The sequence below is a fragment of the Eschrichtius robustus genome, chromosome 12, assembly GCF_028021215.1.
Source record: "Eschrichtius robustus isolate mEscRob2 chromosome 12, mEscRob2.pri, whole genome shotgun sequence".
In the NCBI taxonomy this organism is placed as follows: domain Eukaryota; kingdom Metazoa; phylum Chordata; class Mammalia; order Artiodactyla; family Eschrichtiidae; genus Eschrichtius; species Eschrichtius robustus.
In genome coordinates, this window is record NC_090835.1 from 37,716,837 (window position 1) to 37,741,436 (window position 24,600).

The window sequence follows — 24,600 nt, forward strand, 5'->3', positions numbered from 1 at the left end:
TGCAACTGGCACAAGTACAATAATTTTTTCACTTGGTACAATTCACTTTAATCATCTAGTAAACTAGTTATAAACTACTTACCACATAGAGTTGTTTCCACAGACTGGCCCATTCTTGCAGAGTTGCTGTAACTTCAGTCACAATAGAATCTTCAAGTGGAACCACAGTTTCATACTGCCTAGAACCAGAGCCACAACAAACAGCCCCATTATCTTTGATAAAATACCAGAATACTGTCTACTGACCTTTTCAACACGTGTAAATCAAATTTAAATTCATGCAAATATAAAGAGAGGTATATCTAATTGAATACAGATTCTTTAGCAGTAATATACTGCAATAATATAAGTGAACTGAATTAATGTAAACAAGTTTCCTCAACTTGTCCATTGAGGAATTCTGGGTCTGGTAGGGGAACTCTGATCCTGGAAACAGAAAGGTACTAGGTTTCTCTCCAACTACCTTGTAAACAACATCCATTATGGTGCCAGTCCCTGTGCTAATTGCCAAGGATTTATCAGTGAACAAAAATGGACAGGGTCCCTATCTTCAGAGAGCTCTTATTGTGGATAGGGAATCAGACAAATAATCACAACAGGTATGGCTAGCGATGAATCTAAGAAAGAAACCAAATTGTACTATCAGAGATTTTAGCTGGGGGACACGACTAAAGAAGAGAAGATCAGTGAAGTCTTCTCTGAAGAAATGGCAATGCCCAAAAGATGCAAAAAGGTCACGACAGAAAAGTTTGCTGGGAGGGAGAGGTGTGGTGTCACCTGCAGAGGAAACAATATACAAGAAGTCACTGAGATGGTAAAGAATTTCACATATCTAAGAACTTAAAGAAGGCTGGTATGACTGAGGCCAGCTCTCACAGGGCCTTTCCAAATGATACCAAAGATACCAGACCTTTTTTTAAAATTAATTTTTATTGGAGCATAGTTGCTTTACAAAGTCGTGTTAGTTTCCACTGTACAGCAAAGTGAATCACCTATACATATACATATATCCCCTCTTTTTTGGATTTCCTTCCCATTTAGGTCACCACAGGGCATTGAGAATGAATGAGATGATATTGAAAGGTTGTTCAAAGTAAGGGCATGACTTGATGATATTTTTATAATGTCTATGCCACTTTTGAGAGTTAATGAAATATTTTCTGGGACCAAAGATTTTATATACTGATATGCTGAGGTGGCTGGAACCTATACTCCGATTTGTTAGCCAAAGAGAACATCATCCACCTGGAAGTAACAAAGGAAAATTCCTTTCACAAATTAGCATTAAGTATCATTTCTCTACACAGCTGGCAAACCACCACTGTGTTCAAAGGTGACAGTGTATTAATATGGAGCATCAATGAATATATGTTACTTGATTATGCTATACAGCTTTCTTTTTTATTTTGTGTGATTTATGCCAGCAGATAAAAAAAATCATCTTGGAATGATGCCAGAGCACTATCCATATTCATCAAATTTATAAGGTGAATTTGCAGTGCAAGGCTGAGATTTAAACTTGACACTATGGAAATAGAGAGACATGGGAGATGTTGTAAGAGTGTTGTGTTTTAGTAACATTAATGCAGAAATACTGTATAGGATAAACTGGAATAAAATTTCTTGAAAGTTTCATCTACTGGGTCTCCAGCTACTTTAATCATTGAGATCTATGGGAAAATTACATTGTTCCTATTTTAAAGTTCTAAAACTTTGGACTTACCTCAATTTATACTAACCCAAGTCTATACTAATACTGATGTATTTTTCTTAGACTATAATATATAATCAATATCCTGAAAATTCTTAAAATTCAGATACAGTGTTATTTATAAATACACTGGTCCACAGACCAAATAGAATGTAGTCAGAACACTAAGAAAAATAACCAAATAAAATGAATTAATAAGCAAATTTCCAAAGAAATTCTGGATTCATGCAGAGTAAAGAGTTTGTTAGAGGCCTGAACCAAGATGGCCGAGTAGAAGGACGTGCTCTCACTCCCTCTTGTGAGAACACCAGAATCACAATTAGCTGCTGGACAATCATCAACAGGAAGACACTGGAACTCACCAAAAAAGATACCCCACATCCAAAGACAAAGGAGAAGTCACAATGAGATGGTAGGAGGGGCGCAATCACAGCAAAATCAAATCCCATAACTGCTGGCTGGGTGACTCACAGACTGGAGAACACTTATACCACAGAAGTCCACCCACTGGAGTGAAGGTTCTGAGCCCCACGTCAGGCTTCCCAACCTGGGGGTCCGGCAACGGGAGGAGGAACTCCTAGAGAATCAGACTTTGAAGGCTAGTGGGATTTGATTGCAGGACTTTGACAGGACTGGGGGAGACAGAGACTCCACTCTTGGAGGGCACACACAAAGTAGTGTGCGCATTGAGACGCAGGGGAAGGAGCCGTGAATCCAGGGGAGACTGAACCACACCTACCTGCTAGTGTTAGAGGGTCTCCTGCAGAGGCGGGGGTTGCTGTGGCTCACCGTGGGAACAAGATAACTGGCAGCAGAAGTTCTGGGAAGTACTCCTTGGTGTGAACCCTCCCAGAGTCTGCCATTAGCCCCACTAAAGAGCCCAAGTAGGCTCCAGTGTTGGATTGCCTCAGGCCAAACAACCAACAGGGAGGGAACTCAACCCCACCCATCAGCAGTCAAGTGGATTAAAGTTTTACTGAGCTCTGCCCACCAGAGTAACACCCAGCTCTACCCACCACCAGTCCCTCCCATCAGGAAACCTGCACAAGCCTCTTAGATAGCCTCATCCACCAGAGGGCAGACAGCAGAAGCAAGAAGAATTACAATCCGGCAGCCTGTGGAACAAAAACCACATTCACAGAAACATAGACAAGATGAAAAGGCAGAGGGCTATGTACCAGATGAAGGAACAAGATAAAACCCCAGAAAACAACTAAATGAAGTGGAGATAGGCAACTTTCCAGAAAAAAAATTCAGAATAATGATAGTGAAGATGATCCAGGACCTCGGAAAAACAATGGAGGCAAAGATCGAGAAGATGCAAGAAATGTTTAACAAAGAGCTAGAAGAATTAAAGAACAAACAAACAGAGATAAACAATACAATAACTGAAATGAAAACTACACTAGAAGGAATCAATAGCAGAATAACTGAGGCAGAAGAATGGATAAGTGACCTGGAAGACAGAATGGTGGAATTCACTGCTGCGGAACAGAATAAAGAAAAAAGAATGAAAAGAAATGAAGACAGCCTAAGAGACCTCTGGGACAACATTAAACGCAACAACATTCGCATTATAGGGGTCCCAGAAGGAGAAGAGAGAGAGAAAGGACCCAAGAAAATATCTGAAGAGATTATAGTCGAAAACTTCCCTAACATGGGAAAGGAAATAGCCACCCAAGTCCAGGAAGCACAGTGAGTCCCATACAGGATAACCCAAGGGGAAACACGCCGAGACACATACTAATCAAACTGGCAAAAATTAAAGACAAAGAAAAATTATTAAAAGCAATAAGGGAAAAACGACAAATAACATAAAACGGAACTCCCATAAGGTTAACAGCTGATTTCTCAGCAGAAACTCTACAAGCCAGAAGGGAGTGGTATGATATACTTCAAGTGATGAAAGGGAAGAAACTACAACCAAGATTACTCTACCCAGCAAGGATCTCATTCAGATTTGATGGAGAAATCAAAAGCTTTACAGAAGAGCAAAAGCTAAGAGAATTCAGCACCACCAAACCAGCTCTACAACAAATGCTAAAGGAACTTCTCTAAGTGGGAAACACAAGAGAAGAAAAGGACCTACAAAAACGAACCCAAAACAATTAACAAAATGGTCATAGGAACATACATATCGGTAATTACCTTAAACGTGAATGGATTAAATGCTCCAACCAAAACACATGGGTTTGCTGAATGGATACAAAAACAAGACCTATATATACGCTGTCTACCAGAGACCCACTTCAGACCTAGGGACACATACAGACTGAAAGTGAGGGGATGTAAAAAGATATTCCATGCAAATGGAAATCAAAAGAAAGCTGGAGTAGCAATACTCATATCAGATAAAATAGACTTTAAAATAAAGAATGTTACAAGAGACAAGGAAGGACAATACATAATGATCAGGGGATCAATCCAAGAAGAAGATATAACAATTATAAATATATATGCACCCAACATAGGAGCACCTCAATACATAAGGCAACTGCTAGCAGCTGTAAAAGAGGAAATCGACAGTAATACAATAAAACTGGGGGACTTTAACACCTCACTTACACCAATGGACAGATCATCCAAAATGAAAATAAATAAGGAAACAGAAGCTTTAAATGACACAACAGACCAGATAGATTTAATTGATATTTATAGGACATTCCATCCAAAAACAGCAGATTACACTTTCTTCTCAAGTGCACACGGAACATTCTCCAGGATAAATCACATCTTGGGTCACAAATCAAGCCTCAGTAAATTTAAGAAAACTGAAATAATATCAAGCATCTTTTCTGACCACAACGCTATGAGATTAGAAATGAATTACAGGGGAAAAAACGTAAAAAACACAAACACATGGAGGCTAAACACTATGTTACTAAATAACCAAGAGATCACTGAGGAAATCAAAGAGGAAATCAAAAAATACCTAGAGAAAAATAACAATGAAAACACGACAATCCAAAACCTATGGGGTGCAGCAAAAGCAGTTCTAAGAGGGAAGTTTATAGCTATACAAGCCTACCTCAAGAAACAAGAAAAGGGCTTCCCTGGTGGTGCAGTGGTTGAGAATCTGCCTGCCAATGCAGGGGACACGGGTTCGGGCCCTGGTCTGGGAAGATCCCACATGCCGTGGAGCAACTAGGCCCGTGAACCACAACTACTGAGCCTGCGCGTCTGGAGCCTGTGCTCCGCAACAAGAGGGGCCGTGATAGTGAGAGGCTTGTGCACCGTGATGAAGAGTGGCCCCCGCCTGCCACAACTAGAGAAAGTCCTCGCACAGAAACAAAGACCCAACACAGCCAAAAATAAAAATTAATTAATTAATTAATTAATTATTTTAAAAAAACAAGAAAAATCTCAAATAAATAATCTAACCTTACACCTAAAGGAACTAGAGAAAGAAGAACATACAAAACCCAAACTTAGCAGAAGGAAAGAAATCATAAAGATCAGAGCAGAAATAAATGAAATAGAAACAAAGAAAACAATAGCAAAGATCAATAAAACTAAAAGCTGGTTCTTTGAGAAGATAAACAACATTGATAAACCATTAGCCAGACTCATCAAGAAAAAGAGGGAGAGGACTCAAATCAATAAAATCAGAAATGAAAAGGAAGAATTTACAACAGACACCACAGAAATATAAAGCATCCTAAGAGACTACTACAAGCAACTGTATGCCAATAAAATGGACAACCTGGAAGAAATGGACAAATTCTTAGAAAGGTATAACCTTCCAAGACTGAACCAGGAAGAAATAGAAAATATGAACAGACCAATCACAAGTAATGAAATTGAAACTGTGATTAAAATCTTCCAACAAACAAAAGTCCAGGACCAGATGGCTTCACAGGTGAATTCTATCAAACATTTAGAGAAGAGCTAACACCCATCCTTCTCAAACTCTTCCAAAAAATTGCAGAGGAAGGAACACTCCCAAACTCATTCTATGAGGCCACCATTACCCTGATACCAAAACCAGACAAAGATACTACAAAAAAAGAAAATTACAGACCAATATCACTGATGAATATAGATGCAAAACTCCTCAACAAAATACCAGCAAACAGAATCCAACAACACATTAAAAAGATCATACACCATGATCAAGTGGGATTTATCCCAGGGATGCAAGGATTCTTCAATATATGCAAATCAATCAATGTGATACACCATATTAACAAATTGAAGAATAAAAACCATATGATCATCTCAATCGATGTGGAAAAAGCTTTTGACAAAATTCAACACCCACTTATGATAAAAACTCTCCAGAAAGTGGGCATAGAGGGAACCTACCTCAACATAATAAAGGCCATATATGACAAACCCACAGCAAACATCATTCTCAATGGTGAAAAACTGAAAGCATTTCCTCTAAGATCAGGAACAAGACAAGGATGTCCACTCTCACCACTATTATTCAACATAGTTTTGGAAGTCCTAGCCTCGGCAATCAGAGAAGAAAAAGAAATAAAAGGAATCCAAATTGGAAAAGAAGAAGTAAAACTGTCGCTGTTTGCAGATGACATGATACAATACATAGAGAATCCTAAAGATGCTACCAGAAAACTACTAGAGCTAAGCAATGAATTGGGTAGAGTAGCAGGATACAAAATTAATGCACAGAAATCTCTTGCATTCCTATACACTAATGATGAAAAATCTGAAAGAGAAGTTAAGGAAACACTCCCATTTACCACTGCAACAAAAAGAATAAAATACCTAGGAATAAACCTACCTAGTGAGACAAAAGACCTGTATGCAGAAAACTATAAGACACTGATGAAAGAAATTAAAGATGATACCAACAGATGGAGAGATATACCATGTTCTTGGATTGGAAGAATCAATATTGTGAAAATGACTATACTACCCAAAGCAATCTACAGATTCAATGCAATCCCTATCAAATTACCAATGGCATTTTTTTACAGAACTAGAACAAAAAATCTTAAAATTTGTATGGAAACAACAAAAGACCCCGAATAGCCAAAGCAGTCTTGAGGGAAAAAAACGGAGCTGGAGGAATCAGACTCCCTGACTTCAGACTATACTACAAAGCTACAGTAATCAAGACAATATGGTACTGGCACAAAAACAGAAACACAGATCAATGGAACAAGATAGAAAGCCCAGAGGTAAACCCACGCACCTATGGTCAACTAATCTATGACAAAGGAGGCAAGGATATACAATGGAGAAAAGACAGTCTCTTCAATAAGTGGTGCTGGGAAAACTGGACAGCTACATGTAAAAGAATGAAATTAGAACACTCCCTAACACCATACACAAAAATAAACTCAAAATGGATTAGAGACCTAAATGTAAGACCGGACACTATAAAACTCTTAGAGAAAAACACAGGAAGAACACTCTTTGACATAAATCACAGCAAGATCTTTTTTGATCCACCTCCTAGAGTAATGGAAATAAAAACAAAAATAAACAAATGGGACCTAATGAAACTTCAAAGCTTTTGCACAGCAAAGGAAACCATAAACAAGATGAAAAGACAACCCCCAGAATGGGAGAAAATATTTGCAAACGAAGCAACAGACAAAGGATTAATCTCCAAAATATATAAACAGCTCATGCAGCTCAATATTAAAAAAACAAACAACACAATCCAAAAATGGGCAGAAGACCTAAATAGACATTTCTCCAAAGAAGACATACAGATGGCCATGAAGCACATGAAAAGCTGCTCAACGTCACTAATTATTAGAGAAATGCAAATCAAAAGTACAATGAGGTATCACCTCACACCAGTTAGAACGGGCTTCATCAGAAAATCTACAAACAGCAAATGCTGGAGAGGGTGTGGAGAAAAGGGAACTCTCTTCCACTGTTGGTGGGAATGTAAACTGATACAGCCACTGTGGAGAACAGTATGGAGGTTCCTTAAAAAACTAAAAATAGAATTACCATATGACCCAGCAATCCCACTACTGGGCATATACCCAGGGAAAACCACAATTCAAAAAGACACATGCACCCCAATGTTCATTGCAGCACTATTTACAATAGCCAGGTCATGGAAGCAACCTAAATGCCCATCGACAGACAAATGGATAAAGAAGATGTGGTGCATATATACAATGGGATACTACTCAGCCATAAAAAGGAACGAAATTGGGTCATTTGTTGAGACGTGGATAGATCTAGAGACTGTCATACAGAGTGAAGTAAATCAGAAAGAGAAAAACAAATATCGTATATTAACGCATGTATGTGGAACCTAGGAAAATGGTACAGATGAACCGGTCTGCAGGGCAGAAATTGAGACGCAGATGTAGAGAACAAACGTATGGACACCAAGGGGGGAAAGCCGCAGGTGGGTGGTGGTGGTGGTGGTGTGATGAACTGGGCGATTGGGATTGACATGTATACACTGATGTGTATAAAACTGATGACTAATAAGAACCTGCTGTACAAAAAAAAAAAAATAGAGAAAACCTATTTATTAGGTTTATAGACGTCTGTGCAATTAAAAAAAAATAAAACACTACTGTTACCTTGGAAAAAAAAAAGAGTTTGTTAGAAATGAAATTTGGTAGTGAGAAGAGATGATCCTTTAATTCAATGTATATTGCACAGAAATGTAGCTGAGAGCATGATCGTTAGGGTAAGATAACTTGGCCTCAATTCCTACTTTCCCTACTTCCTTGCCATGCGTTGGCAAAGGTATTTAACTCTCAAAGCCTTGCCCACCTCATGTGAAGTAAATGGATAATCCCATCTTCTAATCTGGAATTCCCAAGTGTGATATAATGGGTGTAAAATGTCAATTACAAAGCCCAGTATACAGGATATTTAATAAATGGCAGCTATTGTTCACTCTTACTTAATCTTTTAATTTTCAATACTTACAAATTGCGAAAGCATATCTAAAATAAACAATGTCAAAATGAGTTAGATTTCATATTGTACTTTAAAAATATATTTCACAAAGACTTCTTGTCCAAATAGCTCTGTAAGTTCATGCTTCGACGTATTTCCTAACCTCCCAATACCCAGCGGAGAAAATACGAAATAGAAAACCAAATGTATTTCTGAACTCCAAAATAAAATTAACACCTCAATTGAGCAGCAACAGAATAGAAAAAAACAGAGCAGTGAACTAGGGTGAAATCACAGCACTTCTAGGCTTTGGAGTCAAAAGCTACTAGTGACATCTAGGAACTTAGATGTAGAGGAAGAACAGGGATGAAAAGTGCTCCAAGTGAGAAGAGGATGAAGGCCTGATTCACTACGTGAAGCTCCCTGAAAGAAGGCCAACATGAAGCACAGCAAAAGCTGCTACTGAGCCTCACTTAAAACCACGGCTTTTAGAAACCTCTAGGGCTAAACAGATTGGAGACTGAAGCAGTCCCCTCCTTCCCTTAGCCAACGGTCAGGATCTGCCAAAAGTCTAACGTCACTGTGGGGAAGGAGATCTAAAATCCTATTGTAGGACTTGGTTCTACACTGGGGCCTTGGAAGCAGGTAGAGGTAACTACACAAGTACTAGACAGATGTGCTCAGGGGGAGAAAAGGAAGGGGAAAACAAAATCTCCCACTTCTGAAAACCAAAATTCTAAGATGTCCAAAGTCTTAAAAATAAAATGAAAATGCTTCTCAGGATTTTATAAGTCTGATAAACATTTAAAAATATTTACAATGCTTAGAGAAATGAGTAACTTCCATTTTTAAAAAAAGTATGAAATAAAAGCAAACATAAATAAAACAAGAGCCAATGGATATGCAAAATAACCAACTAGGAATTTTGCAAATGAAAAATATTGTCAAAATGTCCATCTATGGCTGAATGGAATAATGAAATGTGATATATATATATAAAATATATAATGGAATATTATTCAATCTTTAAAAGGAATGAAAATTCGATACATGCTACAACATGAATGAGCTTTGAAAACACTATGCTAAGTGAAATAAGATAGACACAAAAGGACAAATATTGAATGATTCCATTTATATACAGACGGACAGTAGAACAGAGGTTACCAGGGACTGGGAGAAAGGGGGAATGAAGAGTTATTGCTTAAGGTGTACAGAGTTTCTGTTTGGGATGAGGAAAAAGTTCTGCAGTTGAATACTGATGAAGGTTGCACAACACTGTGAATGTACTTAATGCCACTGACCTGTACACTTAAAAATGTTTAAAATGCTAAATTTTATGTTACTCATTTAAATGACAAAAAATACTAGCAGTGGGAAAAAAAACCTCAACACAAAGGACACATGCCAGACAGAACTCAAAAGAAAATCTAGCAAGATGTATAAGAGAGTACTTAAGAGATATGGGGATGAGGTGGAAGAACTCCAACCTAATCCTAACAGAAATCCCAGAGGAAGAGAGTGGCAGTGTTAGAGAAAATTGTGATTTACTTTTCCTTAGCTGTCCTGCACTGTAACTCCCTTTCTATGTTTGAGAAAAACCCTAACATTGAGACAGAGCTGTCTTCCACTATACAAGTGGAAAATGATAGATACTTGACTTCTCAGCCTCCTTATGACTACAGTACTCATGACCTGAGGTCCATTCACCCCAGACTTAGAAGAGAAGACCAGGGACTTCCCTGGTGGTACAGTGGTTAAGAATCTGCCTGCCAATGCAGGGGACACGGGTTCAATCCCTGGTCTGGGAAGATCTCACATGCCGCAGAGCAACTAAGCCCATATGCCACAACTACTGAGCCTGCGCTCCAGAGCCTGCGAGCCACAACTACTGAAGCCCGCACGCCATAATTACTGAAGCCCACGTACCCAGAGCCCGTGCTCCACAACAAGAGAAGCCACCGCAACAAGAAGCCCGCACACTGCAACGAAGAGTAGCCCCTGCTTGCCACAACTAGAGAAAGCCTGGGTGGAGCAATGAAGACCCAAAGCAGCCAAAAAGAAAAAGAAAACCAATTATCCAAAGCAGCAAAAATTACAAAGAAACCAACGTCTTGGCAGGTACATTCAGTTTCCAGAGGCAGATGTCCTATGGGAGCATCCAGTTTTGAGTTGGTGAGGGGAGGGAAAGAGGCAGAATTAAATACAGAAGTCAGGGTGTATCTCACTGAGAAGATTTGAGAAAAGACCTAAAGAAAGTAACAAAGTTAACCAGGCACAGTATTCAAGCATAGGAAACATCCTGAGCAAAAACCTTAAGGCAGGAACGTACCTGATATGTTTGAATAAAAGCAAGGAAGCCAGTGTAACTGAAGGTGACTGAGAAAAAGGGACAGCAGAAGAGGTCACGGGGTGATAAGAAGCCACATCATAAAACCTTGTAAGCCTTTGTAAGAGCTTAGGTTTTTGCTTTGAGTGACATGCGAACCACTGGAAAGTCTTGAGCACAGGAGTAACATGATCTAACTTATATTTTTAAAAAACCACTCTAGCAGCTATATTGAGAATAAACTATAGGTGGGCATGGATAGAAGTGGGGAGAGCAGTTAGAAGGCATTGCAGTAACACAGGTAGGAAAGCGTAATCATAGAAAGTCCCTGCTTTTCATTCCATGTCAAGCTGTGACAATTTAGGACATAAGCTTGTCTTTCTCTAAGCTGTCTAATACTGTGCAAAGCACAACTCTATCCCATAGTCCTTGAGATGATCACGTCCTTTGCACTGTTTCTTTGACACCAGACTCTCAATAACTCTCCCAATATTTCTTTAGTGGATGCCATTATAGATTCCCTTCTTATTCCCTCTCTCATCTATCCACTTTAAGGCCACAGACCCCCAACCATATGTGGTAAAGGTAATAACAACGTTCCCAGAACACATGCAACAGAAATCCATAAAATTATAAGCAGAGTCTAACACTATCTTCTCAGCTCCATCTGAGAGCTTTTTTTGGGGGGGAGAAAGTCTGAGGCTAAGTTTGAGGGAAGTTTTAAAAATAGACCAACAATGAGGTCAAAGGCAATTTTTTTTAAAAAGACAGGTATAAAAGGATAACTTGGCCTACATGATCAAAAAGCAAGAGACCTTCTGGGTACTGCTGACCTACCATTTCTCCCTTTACCTGTATTCTAAACTAAGAGTTAAATAAATCTAGCAGACATAGAATGGATAGATGAGACACTTTGATACTTTGTAATATCTAATTGGAAGAATAATCTCTAGTCAAGAAACCAGGGCTGCAAAAAGCTGAATGCTCACTTTACTGATGCTCACTTTACTGATGCTCTGTGTAAGAGTTCAGAGCAATCTTCTCTTTCATCTTCAGTGTTCAAATAGTCAAAACCCATACTCTAGTTTTTGATCCTGATCATTGCTGAATTACAAGGTCAGTTGAATTTATGGCCTTTTATATATTTTAAGATAAAAATCAGGCTACTGACTTGGAAAAAATGGTAGAGATAGAGACACTGGATAACACAGAAGACCCTAAGTTTCGCTGCTACTAAACCTCCCTTTGCAGCAGAAAAAGGCCCTCCTTCTCTACTGTGATGAGGGTGCTCTTGCCTTGCTTGAAGACTTTTAGATTGGCTCACCCAAATGAGCTGTCTTGCAGAGCAAGCCAGTTTTCGTTCTGCCCTATACCAACTATCCCCAGTGTTCCATGAAATCAATCAGTTTCCTTTCCTAGCCATCCCAGGATGAATGAGGTGTAAAAGATAGGAGTTATTCACGAGCTCAGCTCCATGGACTTTCACTCATCAAGGCTGATCTGGTACTGTAACTGAGCAGGACCCTATGGGGCCTTCCCAGAACAGAATGCCTCCCTCCATCGCCCGCAATGTCCTCCACCTGCCTCTTGTCTATAGAAAACCTTTAGCCTCCTAGGCCTTCCCCAAGTTCCAAAGAGTAAATTTAATCAGAGAAGTGAGAAAATACAGAAATAAAGGAAAACAGTCAAGCAAGACAAATTAATAATAATTTAGCCATTAAACAAAGTCAAGGACCTTTAGTTCCTCCTCAAATACTATAGATAATATTATGAGCCATGTCCTTTGTTTCAGATACTGAAACCCCCACCAGGTGGAAGAAGTTAACTATATACTGCTCACAAGCAGGTAGACCCCAGACCGGTTGGAACCAAAAGGCTGATGATATTGACTCCCGATTATCTCACCACCAACCAGTCAGCAGAATATCCACAAGCTGATCACACACCCCACAACCCCCCTCCCTCACCCAGTCTTTAAAAACCTTTCCCTGAAAGCCTTCAGGGAGTTCAGGACTTTTAAGCACTTGCTACCTGGACTCCTTGCTTGGCGCCCTGCAATAAATGCTGCACTTTCCTTCACCACAACCCAGAGTTAGCAGACTGGTTTAACTGCATGTGGGCAAGGAGGCCAAAGTTTGGTTCAGTAGCAGTACCATAACTGTTGAATCAGAACTGGCCAGTAGGGACTTCCCTGGGGGTCCAGTGGATAAGACTCTGTGCTCCCAATGCAGGGGGCCCAGGTTCAATCCCTGGTCAGGGAACTAGATCCCACAGGCATGCTGCAACTAAGAGTTCGCATGCCGCAACTAAAGATTCTGCATGCTGCAACTAACGACCCTGCATGCCGCAATTAAAAGATCCAGCACAGCCTAAATAAATAAATAAAATTTAAAAAAAAAAGAACTGAGTAGCATTGAGTCTCTGATATCGTACCATACACCAAGTGGATTAATTAGCCAACACCGATAGGCAAGTTCATTACAGTGGATTCCACTGATCATGAAAGGGATGGGATTTGAATTTTCTTTCTATGCCTGCTTTATTTCTGGCAATAGACCTTCCATAGACTACTGAATACCTGATTTGCCATCACATTAATATGTTTAAAACTACAATATGAGGAAGGAACTCACTTTAAAGTAAAAGAAGTAGAATAAGGAATTGAAACTCACAGGATTTACTGATATTACTAATTACTTCATCACCCAGAGCACTGTACTATATAAAGCAATAGAGAGAACTATAAGAGACTTTGTTATGCCACCTTTTTAAAGGCGCTATCCACATATTGTGATAACTGCTCTGAACCAGCAACCAATATAGAGTTATGTTTCTCCCACAGGCAGAATACATGGTTCGAAAAAGAAGAGATAGAGATGGAAGGGGCACTTCTCACTCTCAAACATAATGACTCACTTGTAAAATTTTAACTTCCCATCTCTGAGGACTCAGACTCTGCTAATACAGAATCCAATGAAGCATGAATATACCAGATGAGAACATTATTCAATTATAATGAATTTGAGATTACCATGAAGCCTTCTCAGGTTTAGGTTCTTCCTGACACTGGGCAAACCAAAAAAAGGCACTTTTGGTATTGGCTGGCATGATTAATTTGTACTAGTCCTCAAGAAGAAACAGCCTTGCTGCTATACAAAAGAAGTGGGGAAAAGTATAGATGCAACCAAAGGGATCCTCAAGGGACATCCTAATACTGCCATGCTCTGTGCTAAAAGTTAATGGAAGACTATAGCATCCTGAAACATACAGAACTACCAAGGGCTCAAATACCATTAGCTGAGGTACTAGCTAAAAGGAAGAGATCATGAAATGGGTAGCAAAGATGAGAAGTTATTGATGCAACCTGCAACCAGGTAGACAAACATGTCTATAACATCTACTATATATTACTCCATGCTGTATCATATACACTTATAAATTTTACTTCATTGATGTCTTCCCTCTTCCTTTCCCCACCTACTTTTTTTAAACATCTTTATTGGAGTATAATTGCTCGACAATGGTGTGTTAGTTTCTGCTTTATAACAAAGTGAATCAGCTATACATATATCCCCATATCTCCTCCCTCTTGCACCTCCCTCCCACGCTCCCTATCCCACCCCTCTAGGTGGTCACAAAGCACTGAGCTGATCTCCCTGTGCTATGCGGCTGCTTCCCACTAGCTATCTATTTTACATTTGGTAGTGTATATATGTCCATGCCACTCTCACTTCGTCCCAGCCTACCCTTCCCCTTCCCCGTGCCCTCAAGTCCATTCTCTACATCTGCGTCTTTATTCCTGTCCTGCCCCTAGGTTCTTCAGAACCATTTTTTTTTAGAATCCATATATATGTGTTAGCATATGGTATTTGTTTTCCTCTTTCTGACTTACTTCACTCTGTATGACAGACTCTAGGTCCATCCACCTCACTATAAATAACTCAGTTTCGTTTCTTTTTATGGCTGAGTAATATTCCACTGTATATATGTGCCACATCTTCTTTATCCATTCATCTGTTGATGAACACTTAGGTTGCTTCCATGTCCTGGCTATTGTAAATAGAGCTGCAATGAACATTTTGGTACATGACTCTTTTTGAACTATGGTTTTCTCAGGGTATATACCCAGTAGTGGGATTGCTGGGTCATATGGTAGTTCTATTTTTAGTTTTTTAAGGAACCTCCATACTGTTCTCCATAGTGGCTTTATCAATTTACATTCCCACCAACAGTGCAAGAGTGTTCCCTTTTCTCCACACCCTCTCCAGCATTTATTGTTTGTAGATTTTTGGATGATGGCCATTCTGACCGGTGTGAGATGATATCTCATTGTAGTTTTGATTTGCATTTCTCTAATGATTAATGATGTTGAGCATCCTTTCAAGTGTTTGTTGGCAATCTGTAGATCTTCTTTGGAGAAATGTCTATTTAGGTCTTCTGCCCATTTTTGGATTGGGTTGTTTGTTTTTTTGATATTGAGCTGCATGAGCTGCTTGTAAATTTTGGAGATTAATCCTTTGTCAGTTGCTTCATTTGCAAATATTTTCTCCCATTCTGAGGGTTGTCTTTTTGTCTTGTTTATGGTTTCCTTTGCTGTGCAGAAGCTTTTAAGTTTCATTACGTCCCATTTGTTTATTTTTGTTTTTATTTCCATTTCTCTAGGAGGTGGGTCAAAAGGGATCTTGCTGTGATTTATGTCAGAGTGTTCTGCCTATGTTTTCCTCTAAGAGTTTGATAGTGTCTGGCCTTACATTTAGGTCTTTAATCCATTTTGAGTTTATTTTTGTGTATGGTGTTAGGGAGTGCTCTAATTTCATTCTTTTACATGTAGCTGTCCAGTTTTCCCAGCACCACTTATTGAAGAGGCTGTTTTTTCTCCATTGTATATTCTTGCCTCCTTTATCAAAAATAAGGTGACCATGTGTGCATCACCACCTACTTTTAAAGGGTATAATGATGAGGTTTCATTTACACTACAATCCACATATTATAGAAGAGCAAAAGAGAAACATTATGAAACTATTCTCCATTTCTCTAGAAGGGAAAATATTCTAGATATCATCAATCTGGAAAGACATACTAAGGATAAAACCTTGTGTAATATAGCTAAAGCATTATATAGAGGGAATTCTATAATCTCCAATTCTTGTATAAGAAAAGACTAAAAATAAATTCACTAAGTACCCAACCTAAAAACTGACAAAAATTTTAAATTTTTTAAAAATTTAAAAACCTAGAGATCAACAACAGAAAATAGAAAATGTTATTTATGAAAATTGACAAATACATTAACAAAACAGAAAACAATGAGAGACAAGAGTCCGGATCAGCAATGTGAAAAGGATGGTTCTTTGCAAAATCATAACAGATAAACTTCAGAAAGACTGATGATGTGAAAATGAATTTTAAAAAGCACAAAAACAATATCAGTATAAAAGGAGGGACATAACCATAAATGCAGTCAAGATTTTAAAGTATCCTAAGAAATACAATAAAAAACTTCCTGACAAAAAATATGAATATGGGGAGACTTCCCTGGTGGTGCAGCAGTTAAGAATCTGCCTGCCAATGCAGGGGACATGGGTTAGAGCCCTGGTCGGGGAAGATCCCACATGCCGTGGAGCAACTAAGCCCATGTGCCACAACTACTGAGCCTACGCTCTAGAGCCTGTGAGCCACAACTATTGAGCCCGCATGCCACAACTACTGAAGCGCGTGTGCCTAGAGCCCATGCTCCACAATAAGAGAAGCCACCACAATGAGAAGCCCACGTACTGCAACAAAGAGTAGCCCCTGCTCGTTGCAACTAGAGAAAACCCGCGTGCAGCAACAAAGACCCAATGCAGTCAAAAATAAATGAATTTATAAATATATATATGTATATATATATATATATATATATATATATGAAAATGGGGATGTAAAAATTTCCTGGAAAATATAAGAGAACTGATGTTTTTAAGGTTTTCAATATATAAGATCATGTCATATGCAAAGAGAAACTATTTTACTTCTTCCTTTCCTATTTGGATGTCTTTTATTTTTTCTTTCTCAACTGCGCTAGCTAGGAATTCCAGTACTGTGTTAAACAGAACTAGAGAGAGTGGCATCCCCTTGTCTTATTCCTAACCATTGAGTATGAGGGTTAGCTATGGGCTTGTTATATATGGCCTTTATTATGGTGAAGCATAGTCTTTTTATACGTAATCTGTTAAGAGTTTTAAATAAGAAGGCATGTTGTATTTTGCAAATGCCTTTTCTGCATCTATTGAGATAGTCATTGGATTCTATCATTCATTCTGTTAATATGATGTATCACATTTATTGATTTGCATATGTTAAACCATCCTTGCATCCCAGGGATAGATCCCACTTGATCATGGTGAATGATTTTAATGTGCTGTTGAATTTGGTTTGCCAGGATTTTGTTGAGGACTCTGCATCTATGTTCATCAGAGATAATGGCCTATAATTCTTTTCATGTAGTATTCTTGTCTAGCTTTGATATCAGGGTAATACTGGCCTTATAAAATGAGTCTGGGAGTGTTCCCTCCTCTTCAACTTTTTTGGAAGAGTTTGAGAAGGACTGGTATTATTTCTTTAAATGTCAAATAGACAGCAATACAATAAAATTTGATGTTGAAAGTGGGGTACTGAAGACATCCAATATTATTGTATTGCTGTCTATTTCTCCCTTCAGTTCTGTTAATACTTGCTGTCTTTAGGTGCTCTGATGTTGGGTGACATATATTTACAACTGTTTTTTGCTCTTGATGAATTGACCCCTTTATCACTACATAATCACCTTCTTTGTTTGTCCTTATAGTTTTTGACTTAAAATCTATTTTGTCTGATATAAGAAAAGCTGTCATTGACATCTTTTGGCTTCCATTTGCATGGAATATCTTTTTCTATTCCTCCGCTTTGAGCCTATGTTTACCCTTAAAGGTGTAGTGAGTCCCTTATAGGCAGAATATAGGGGGTCTTGTTTTTTATCCACCAGCCACCCTATGTCATTTGAACGGAGAATTTACTCCATATACATTTAAAGTAATTATTGACAGGTAATGACTTACTAAAGCCATCTTACTAATCTTTTTCTGGCTCTTCTGTTGTTCCTTTGTTACTTTCTTCCTCTCTTGTTGACTTCCTTTGTGATTTGATGGATTTCTCTGGTGGTATGCTTTGATTCTTTTATCTTTATCGCCTGTGTTTCTACTATAGGTGTTTGCTTTGTGGTTACACTGAGGCTTACACGAAACATTTTAAAGTTATAACAGTCTGTTTTAGGCTGATAACTACTTAACATCAATTGCATATAAAAACTCTACACTTTCACTCCCCCCACTACATTTTGTTTTTGACATCACAATTTACATTTTATACTGTGCATCCGTTACAAATTATTGTAGCTATCATCATTTTGAACACTTTTGTCTTTTCACGTTTATACTAGAGTTAAGTGTTTCACACACCATTACAGTATTAGAGTGTTCTGAACTTGACTATATACTTACCTTTACCAGTGTTTTATACTTTCATATGCTTTCATGTTATTAACTAGCATCCTTTGATTTCAGCTTGAAGAACACCCTTTAGCATTGTTTGTAAGGCTGATCTAGTAGATCTAATGGTTATGAACCCCCACAACTTTTGTTTTTCTAGGGAAGTCTTTATCTCTCCCTCACATCTGAAAGACAACTTTGCCAGGTAAAGTATTCCTGGTATTTTTTCCTTCAGCACTATGAATATATCACCCCTTCTCTCCTGGCTTGTTAGGCTTCTGCTGTGAAACCGCTGATAGCCTTATGGCTAAAAATACATATTTTAAATGAATGCTGATTTAATTAAATGCGGGGTTTTTTGCATCTATTATATTTATTTAATGTACTAAATCTACTGGGTGCACACAACCCAACCTCTGCCATTCTGCCACTCTCCTGATAATCTGAATCTCAAGAGGAGCAACATAAACATGGAAAACAGTGTAAAACTTCAGGAGTAGCATCCTGAAGAGACTGTCCTCTAAGTCTTGCTATCCAGATTCACAGAGCTACTCCAGCTGCTATCCTTTCTGAAAACTAGTACCTTAGCTTTTCATTTAGAGCCTATCTGTTTTACATACTTAATGAAACTGCTCTCAATGTCTGCTAGCCATAGATAGGACAAACCTTGGGGCTATAAAAGATTCCAAGCTGCTGCTGTCCTGCGGTGCTCTCTGAACAGAGAATTCCCATCTTGTAACTGAGTGACATGATCTAGACACATGAGTCTCCTCTCTGCTACCCCTCTCCCCAAAGAGTTCAAGTACCCTTTCCCCCTTCTGGTTGTGGCCCTGCACTGCTGTCTCTGAAAGGTCTCCTGCTGTGACAGATTTCCTTTGCAACTTGTCAGAGCTCTGCCTAAATAAAGCTCATTATGTGCTACTACTATCTCATGGTCATGTCTTTTATCAGCCCTAAAATCCTCTAGTTTACTACAAATGTATAAGTTTTTCAGTGAAACTTTATAAAAAGTAGCAACGATACCTGAATCATTTTAAGAATGAGAAAACCCAGATATCAAGAAACACTTTAAAAGATAACTGAAAATATGAAAATTTTTAAAGTTCCCGTAATAACATTCCCACAGATGGATTATTCAAGCAATTTCACTCCCTGTCAACCAAATAAAACAAGAAGTACTTCAGTACAAATGGCACACGTTTTTCAAGAAGCAGATGATATACCCTATGAAGCACTGAGAGCACAGTTATGCTCCCAAGTATGGCAGGATGCAAGGAAGAAGGTACATGATAGAAACACAATGCATGTTCTCTGATTGAGAGGCCCTCAACTCCTGGTTGATATTTGCTAAGGTAGAGCCCCAAGTCCCAGTCCTGCTGATCTACCCAAGCACTGGGAAGATATCCAGGAGAAATTTGACCATTTTAATGCACAACACCACCCATGTAGTATTGCTATCTAAGATGCTTAAGCTGAATCTAACCATGAGGAAACAGACAAATACAAATTGAGGGACGTTTTGCAAAACAACTGGCCTGGGCACTTCAACAAAGTCAATGCCATGAAAAGAAAAAAGAAAACCAAGGCTGGAGAACTGTTCTAAATTAAAAGAGATTATGACATGACAATGATAAAATATAATATTTAATTCTTGACTGGATCCTGGACCACACCCCACCCGACCCCCAAAAAACCAACCAAACGAAAACAGCTATAAAGGACATTCATGGGACAATTAGGGAGACATCTGAATATGGACTATATATTTTATAGTACTATTATATCAATGTTACATTTCCTGAGTGTAATAATTATACTGTGATTATGTTAGAGAATGTACTTTTTCTTAAGATGTATATACTAAAATATTGAGCAGTTCCTGGGTTCTGGTATCCCCAACCTATTATCTTTTGTATTCCCAGACATTAGAGTGTAGAATGCTTTAATGCAGTGATTATTCTGGGTTGTATCAGTATTTCCTCCTTTTTTTCTTTCACTCTTCAAATATGTGTCTAAAATTCCCTATATTAAATTCTATTTCACAAAGTGACTCATAAGTTTCTCTTTTCCTGACTAAACCCTAACTTACCAGAAGGATACTCTGATGCTAACTCAACCTCTGGTCAAAAACATAATTTCTAGTACCAAAAGCTACATAGTTAGTACCTTAAATTTTATATTTTAAAATGATGAATTTTAAAATACAAAAATCACAATCTAATAATAATACATATTACTTTTAAAAATAAGACATGACAGTAAAGAATTTTTAAAAATCACCCAAAATCTGAACATGCAAAAACAACAAATGTTAACATTTTGATATATTTACATCTTGTCTCTCCTCTATTCAGAGATTGCTTTTGTTTCACAAATTTGTGACCAAACTACATACCCATTTTCTACACTGTCCTTTTATCCTTAGGTATGCCTTTACAGTTTTTTCAATTTCTATTTGCAGAAAGAAAAGATTTTAAAAGTCTCCCTCACTTTCACATACAGAAACAAAATGACAGATTTATCACTAACTCCTATCCTCTCATCAAGGACTATTCTCAAAATAGTACATCATTTTTAAAAAACATGCTGCATGCATAATTGTTTTATAAAATTTGTAACAAATTACCTTTCCAGTATACAGGAAAAGAGGTTAAAGTTGTCAGTATTTTAAGATAAAATTATGTCCTCAGAATTATACATGATAAAGCAGGTATATTTTTTGCAGGAAAACATGCCAATAGCATATTTTATACTATGAACCAAAAACAAAAAAGCCTTCCTCTGCAACCAATAAAAATTATAAATAAATTTAGTAAAGCCAGCTACTCACCCCCTATTACTGACAATTGCTTTTTTCAAATGAATGTAATTTGCAGGAAAGATCCCCTGTAAAAGAGAAAAGATTTCCCATTAGAAAAAGTAATTTGTGATTAACATCTCATATAGACTAAAACAGCAGCCAGATTTCAGCATGGAACTACTCTATCAACAACACAGTAGATCTTTTAATGTAGCAACCACTTTTCAAATTAATTAAGAATACAAAGTTGCACAAACTATATTCAACAGGAATTTCACTGTCATTTGCAGTCAGAGTCTATCCTCAGGGAAAAAACAACTGTGATGTTAAGCAACCACCAAAAAACAATTTTTTTTAAGTTTTAGAAATATTCCATCAAATCACTCTTAGGATATAGACTTAACGTACAGAGCTTGACATGTATCTACAAAACGACATCATCATCTAACCAACAATTTACAGATTATCCAGCTCTGAGCTAGAGAAAGAATTCTCACATTCTGGGTAACATTTGTATTCACAAGAATAAATCAATTTGGGAGCTTCTATAAATATTTCTTCTTTTACTCTTTCCAAATGGTTTCCACTTTGGTATCTGCCATAATTTGATTTCAATTTCTAAGGGATAAAAAATGTATTCTGTTTTAGAAAACAAATAAGTTTTCCAAACAATGTTTCACTCTTTTTCCTGATGTATAAAACTCCCTTCAAATAAAACACAGATGGCCTATTTTTTAAATACTTTTTGGCCCACACCACTATCAGTAATAAACTCAATCTACACCACACAAACCCATCAGCAGCTGGACTACAGTAATGCATTTTACAGTTTTTAGTGTACAGATCTTTCACCTCCTTGGTTAAATTTATTCCTAAGTATTTGATTATTCTGATGCTACTGTGAATGGGATTGTTTCCTTTCTTTTTCAGATATTTCATTGATAGTGCATAAAAACACAACTAAATTCTCTGTGTTAATTTTATATCCTGCAATTTTACTGAATTTATTGATTAGTTCTGTTTCTTGGGGGAATCTTTAGGATTTTCTATATATCATATCATATGCAAACAAATAAAATTTTACTTCTTTACTCATTTTGATGCCTTTTATTTCCTTTTCTTACCTGACTGCTCTAGCTAGGACTTCCAGTACTATGTTGAATAGGCGTGGTGAGAGTGGGCACCCTTGTCTTGTTCCTCATCTTAGAGGAAAAGTTTTCAACTTTCACCACTGAGTATGACATTAGCTGTGGGCTTATCACATATGGCCTTTATTAGGTTGAGGTGTGTTCCTTCTAAACCCAATTTGTTGACAGTTTTATTCATGTAAGGATGTTGTATTTTGTCAAAAATTTTTTGCATATATTGAGATGATATGATTTTTATCTTTCATTCTATTGATGCAGTATATCACACTCACTGATTTGTGAATGTTGAACCATCCTTGCATCCCTTGCATTAATCCCACTTAATCATGGTGTATGACCCTTTTCATATGCTATTAAATTTGGACTGCTAATATTTTATTGAGAGTTTTTGCATCTATATTCATCAGAAGTAATGACCTGTATTTTTCTTTTCCTACAGTGTCCTTATGTGGCTTTGATATCAGAGTAATGCTAGCCTCATGAAATGAATCTGAAAGTGTTCCCTCCTCTTCAATTTTTGGAATAGTTTGAGAAGGACTGGTGTTAATTCTTCTTTAAAGTTTAGTAGAATTCACCAGTGAAGTCATCTGGCCCTGAACTTTTCTTCGTTGGGAGGTTTTTTATTACTGATTCAATCTCCTTACTGATTATTGGACTATTCAGATGTTCTATTTCCTTGTGGTTCATTCTGGATAGGTTGTAAGTTTCTAGGAATTTATCCATTTCTTCTAGGTGGTCCAATTTGTTAGCATATGATTGTCATAGTAGTCTCTTATAATCCTCTGTGTTTCTGTGGTATCATTTTCAATGTCTCCTCTTTCATTTCTCATTTTGAGCCTTTTTTTTTCCTCAGTCAATTTTGTCTATCTTTTAAAAGAACCAGCTCTTAGTTACATTGATCTTTTCTCTTGTTTTTTGGTCTCTTTTTCATTTCTTTTCACCCTGATCTTTGTTATTTCCTTGATTTTGCTAAATTTGGGCATAGTTTCTTCTTTTTTCTAGTTTCTTCAGATGTAAAGTAAGGTTGTTTATTTAACATCTTTTTTTTTTTTCTTACTGTAGGCATTTATCACTATAAACTTCCCTCTTCAAACTGCTTTTGCAGTATCCCACAGGTTTTGGCATACTGTGTTTCTGTTTTCACTTGTGTCGAGATTTCTTTTTAATCTCTTCTCTGGTCCATTGGTTGTTCAGAATGTGTTAATTTTCATATATTTGTGAATTTTCCAGTTTTCTTGCTGTTACTGATTTCTAGTTTCATACCACTGTGGTCAGAAAAGATACATGGTATGATTTCAATCTTCTGAAATTTGCTAAAGCCTTGTTATATGACCTATTCTGAAGAATGTTCCATTTACAATTGAGAAGAACATGTACTCTGCTGCTGATGGATGGAATATTCTATATATGTCTGTTAGTTATATTTGGTCTAAAATACAGTTCAAGTCCAACATTTCCTTGTTGATTTTCTGTCTGGATGATCTACCCAGTGCTGAAAATGGGGTGCTGAAGGCCCCTATTATTATTGTACTGTTATCTACTTCTCCCTTCAAATCTATTAGTATTTGCTTAATATATTTAGGGGCTCCATTTTGGGTGAACATATATTTATGACTGTTATACCTTCTTGGTAAATTGACCCCTTTATCATTATGTAATGACTTTCTTTGTCTCTAGTTAATTTTTGACTTAAAGTCTATTTATCTGATATAAGTATAGCTCCCTGGGCTCTCTATTAGTTTCCCCTTGCATGAAATATCTTTTGCCATACGTTAACTTTCAACCTACATGTGTCCTTAAAGCTGAAGTAAGTCTCTTGTAGGCAGCATGTAGTTGGATCTTGTTTTTTTTAATACATCAAGCCACTCTAGGCCTTTTGATTGGAGAATTCAATCCATTTACATTTAGAGTAATTATTGATAGGTAAAGACTTACTAATGCCATCTTAATTGTTTCTGGCTGTTTTATAGTTCCCTTATTCCTTTCTTGCTGCCTTCCTTTGTGAATTGATGATTCTTCCACAGTGGTATGCTTTGATTCCCATAACTTTATCTTTTGTGAATCTACTGTAGATTTTTGCTTTGTGGTTACCATGGACATCAAGGCCACCAGAAATGTATTTTATATATTGACTCATAATAAACTATAACCTATGCCAACAGAGAAATCTAATATGTGAAAATATGGGATTGAAAATAGGATAAAACACACGACCACATATAACCAAACCTGAATGATGACAACTGGTTATCTGTAAG

The 24,600-nt window shown here is 37.5% G+C and overlaps 1 protein-coding gene across 1 annotated transcript in view; it reads right to left on the reverse strand.

The window, feature by feature from the left end:
• The window catches only part of DOCK3 (dedicator of cytokinesis 3), a 349,841-nt gene that overhangs the window by 271,214 nt on the left and 54,027 nt on the right, over nucleotides 1-24,600 (reverse strand). The window contains exons 3-4 of the mRNA XM_068559156.1: nucleotides 21,225-21,280; nucleotides 83-179 (exon numbers count right to left, since the gene is read on the reverse strand). Coding sequence (XP_068415257.1) covers nucleotides 83-179; nucleotides 21,225-21,280 — 153 coding nt within the window. The remainder of the gene's footprint in view (nucleotides 1-82; nucleotides 180-21,224; nucleotides 21,281-24,600) is intronic.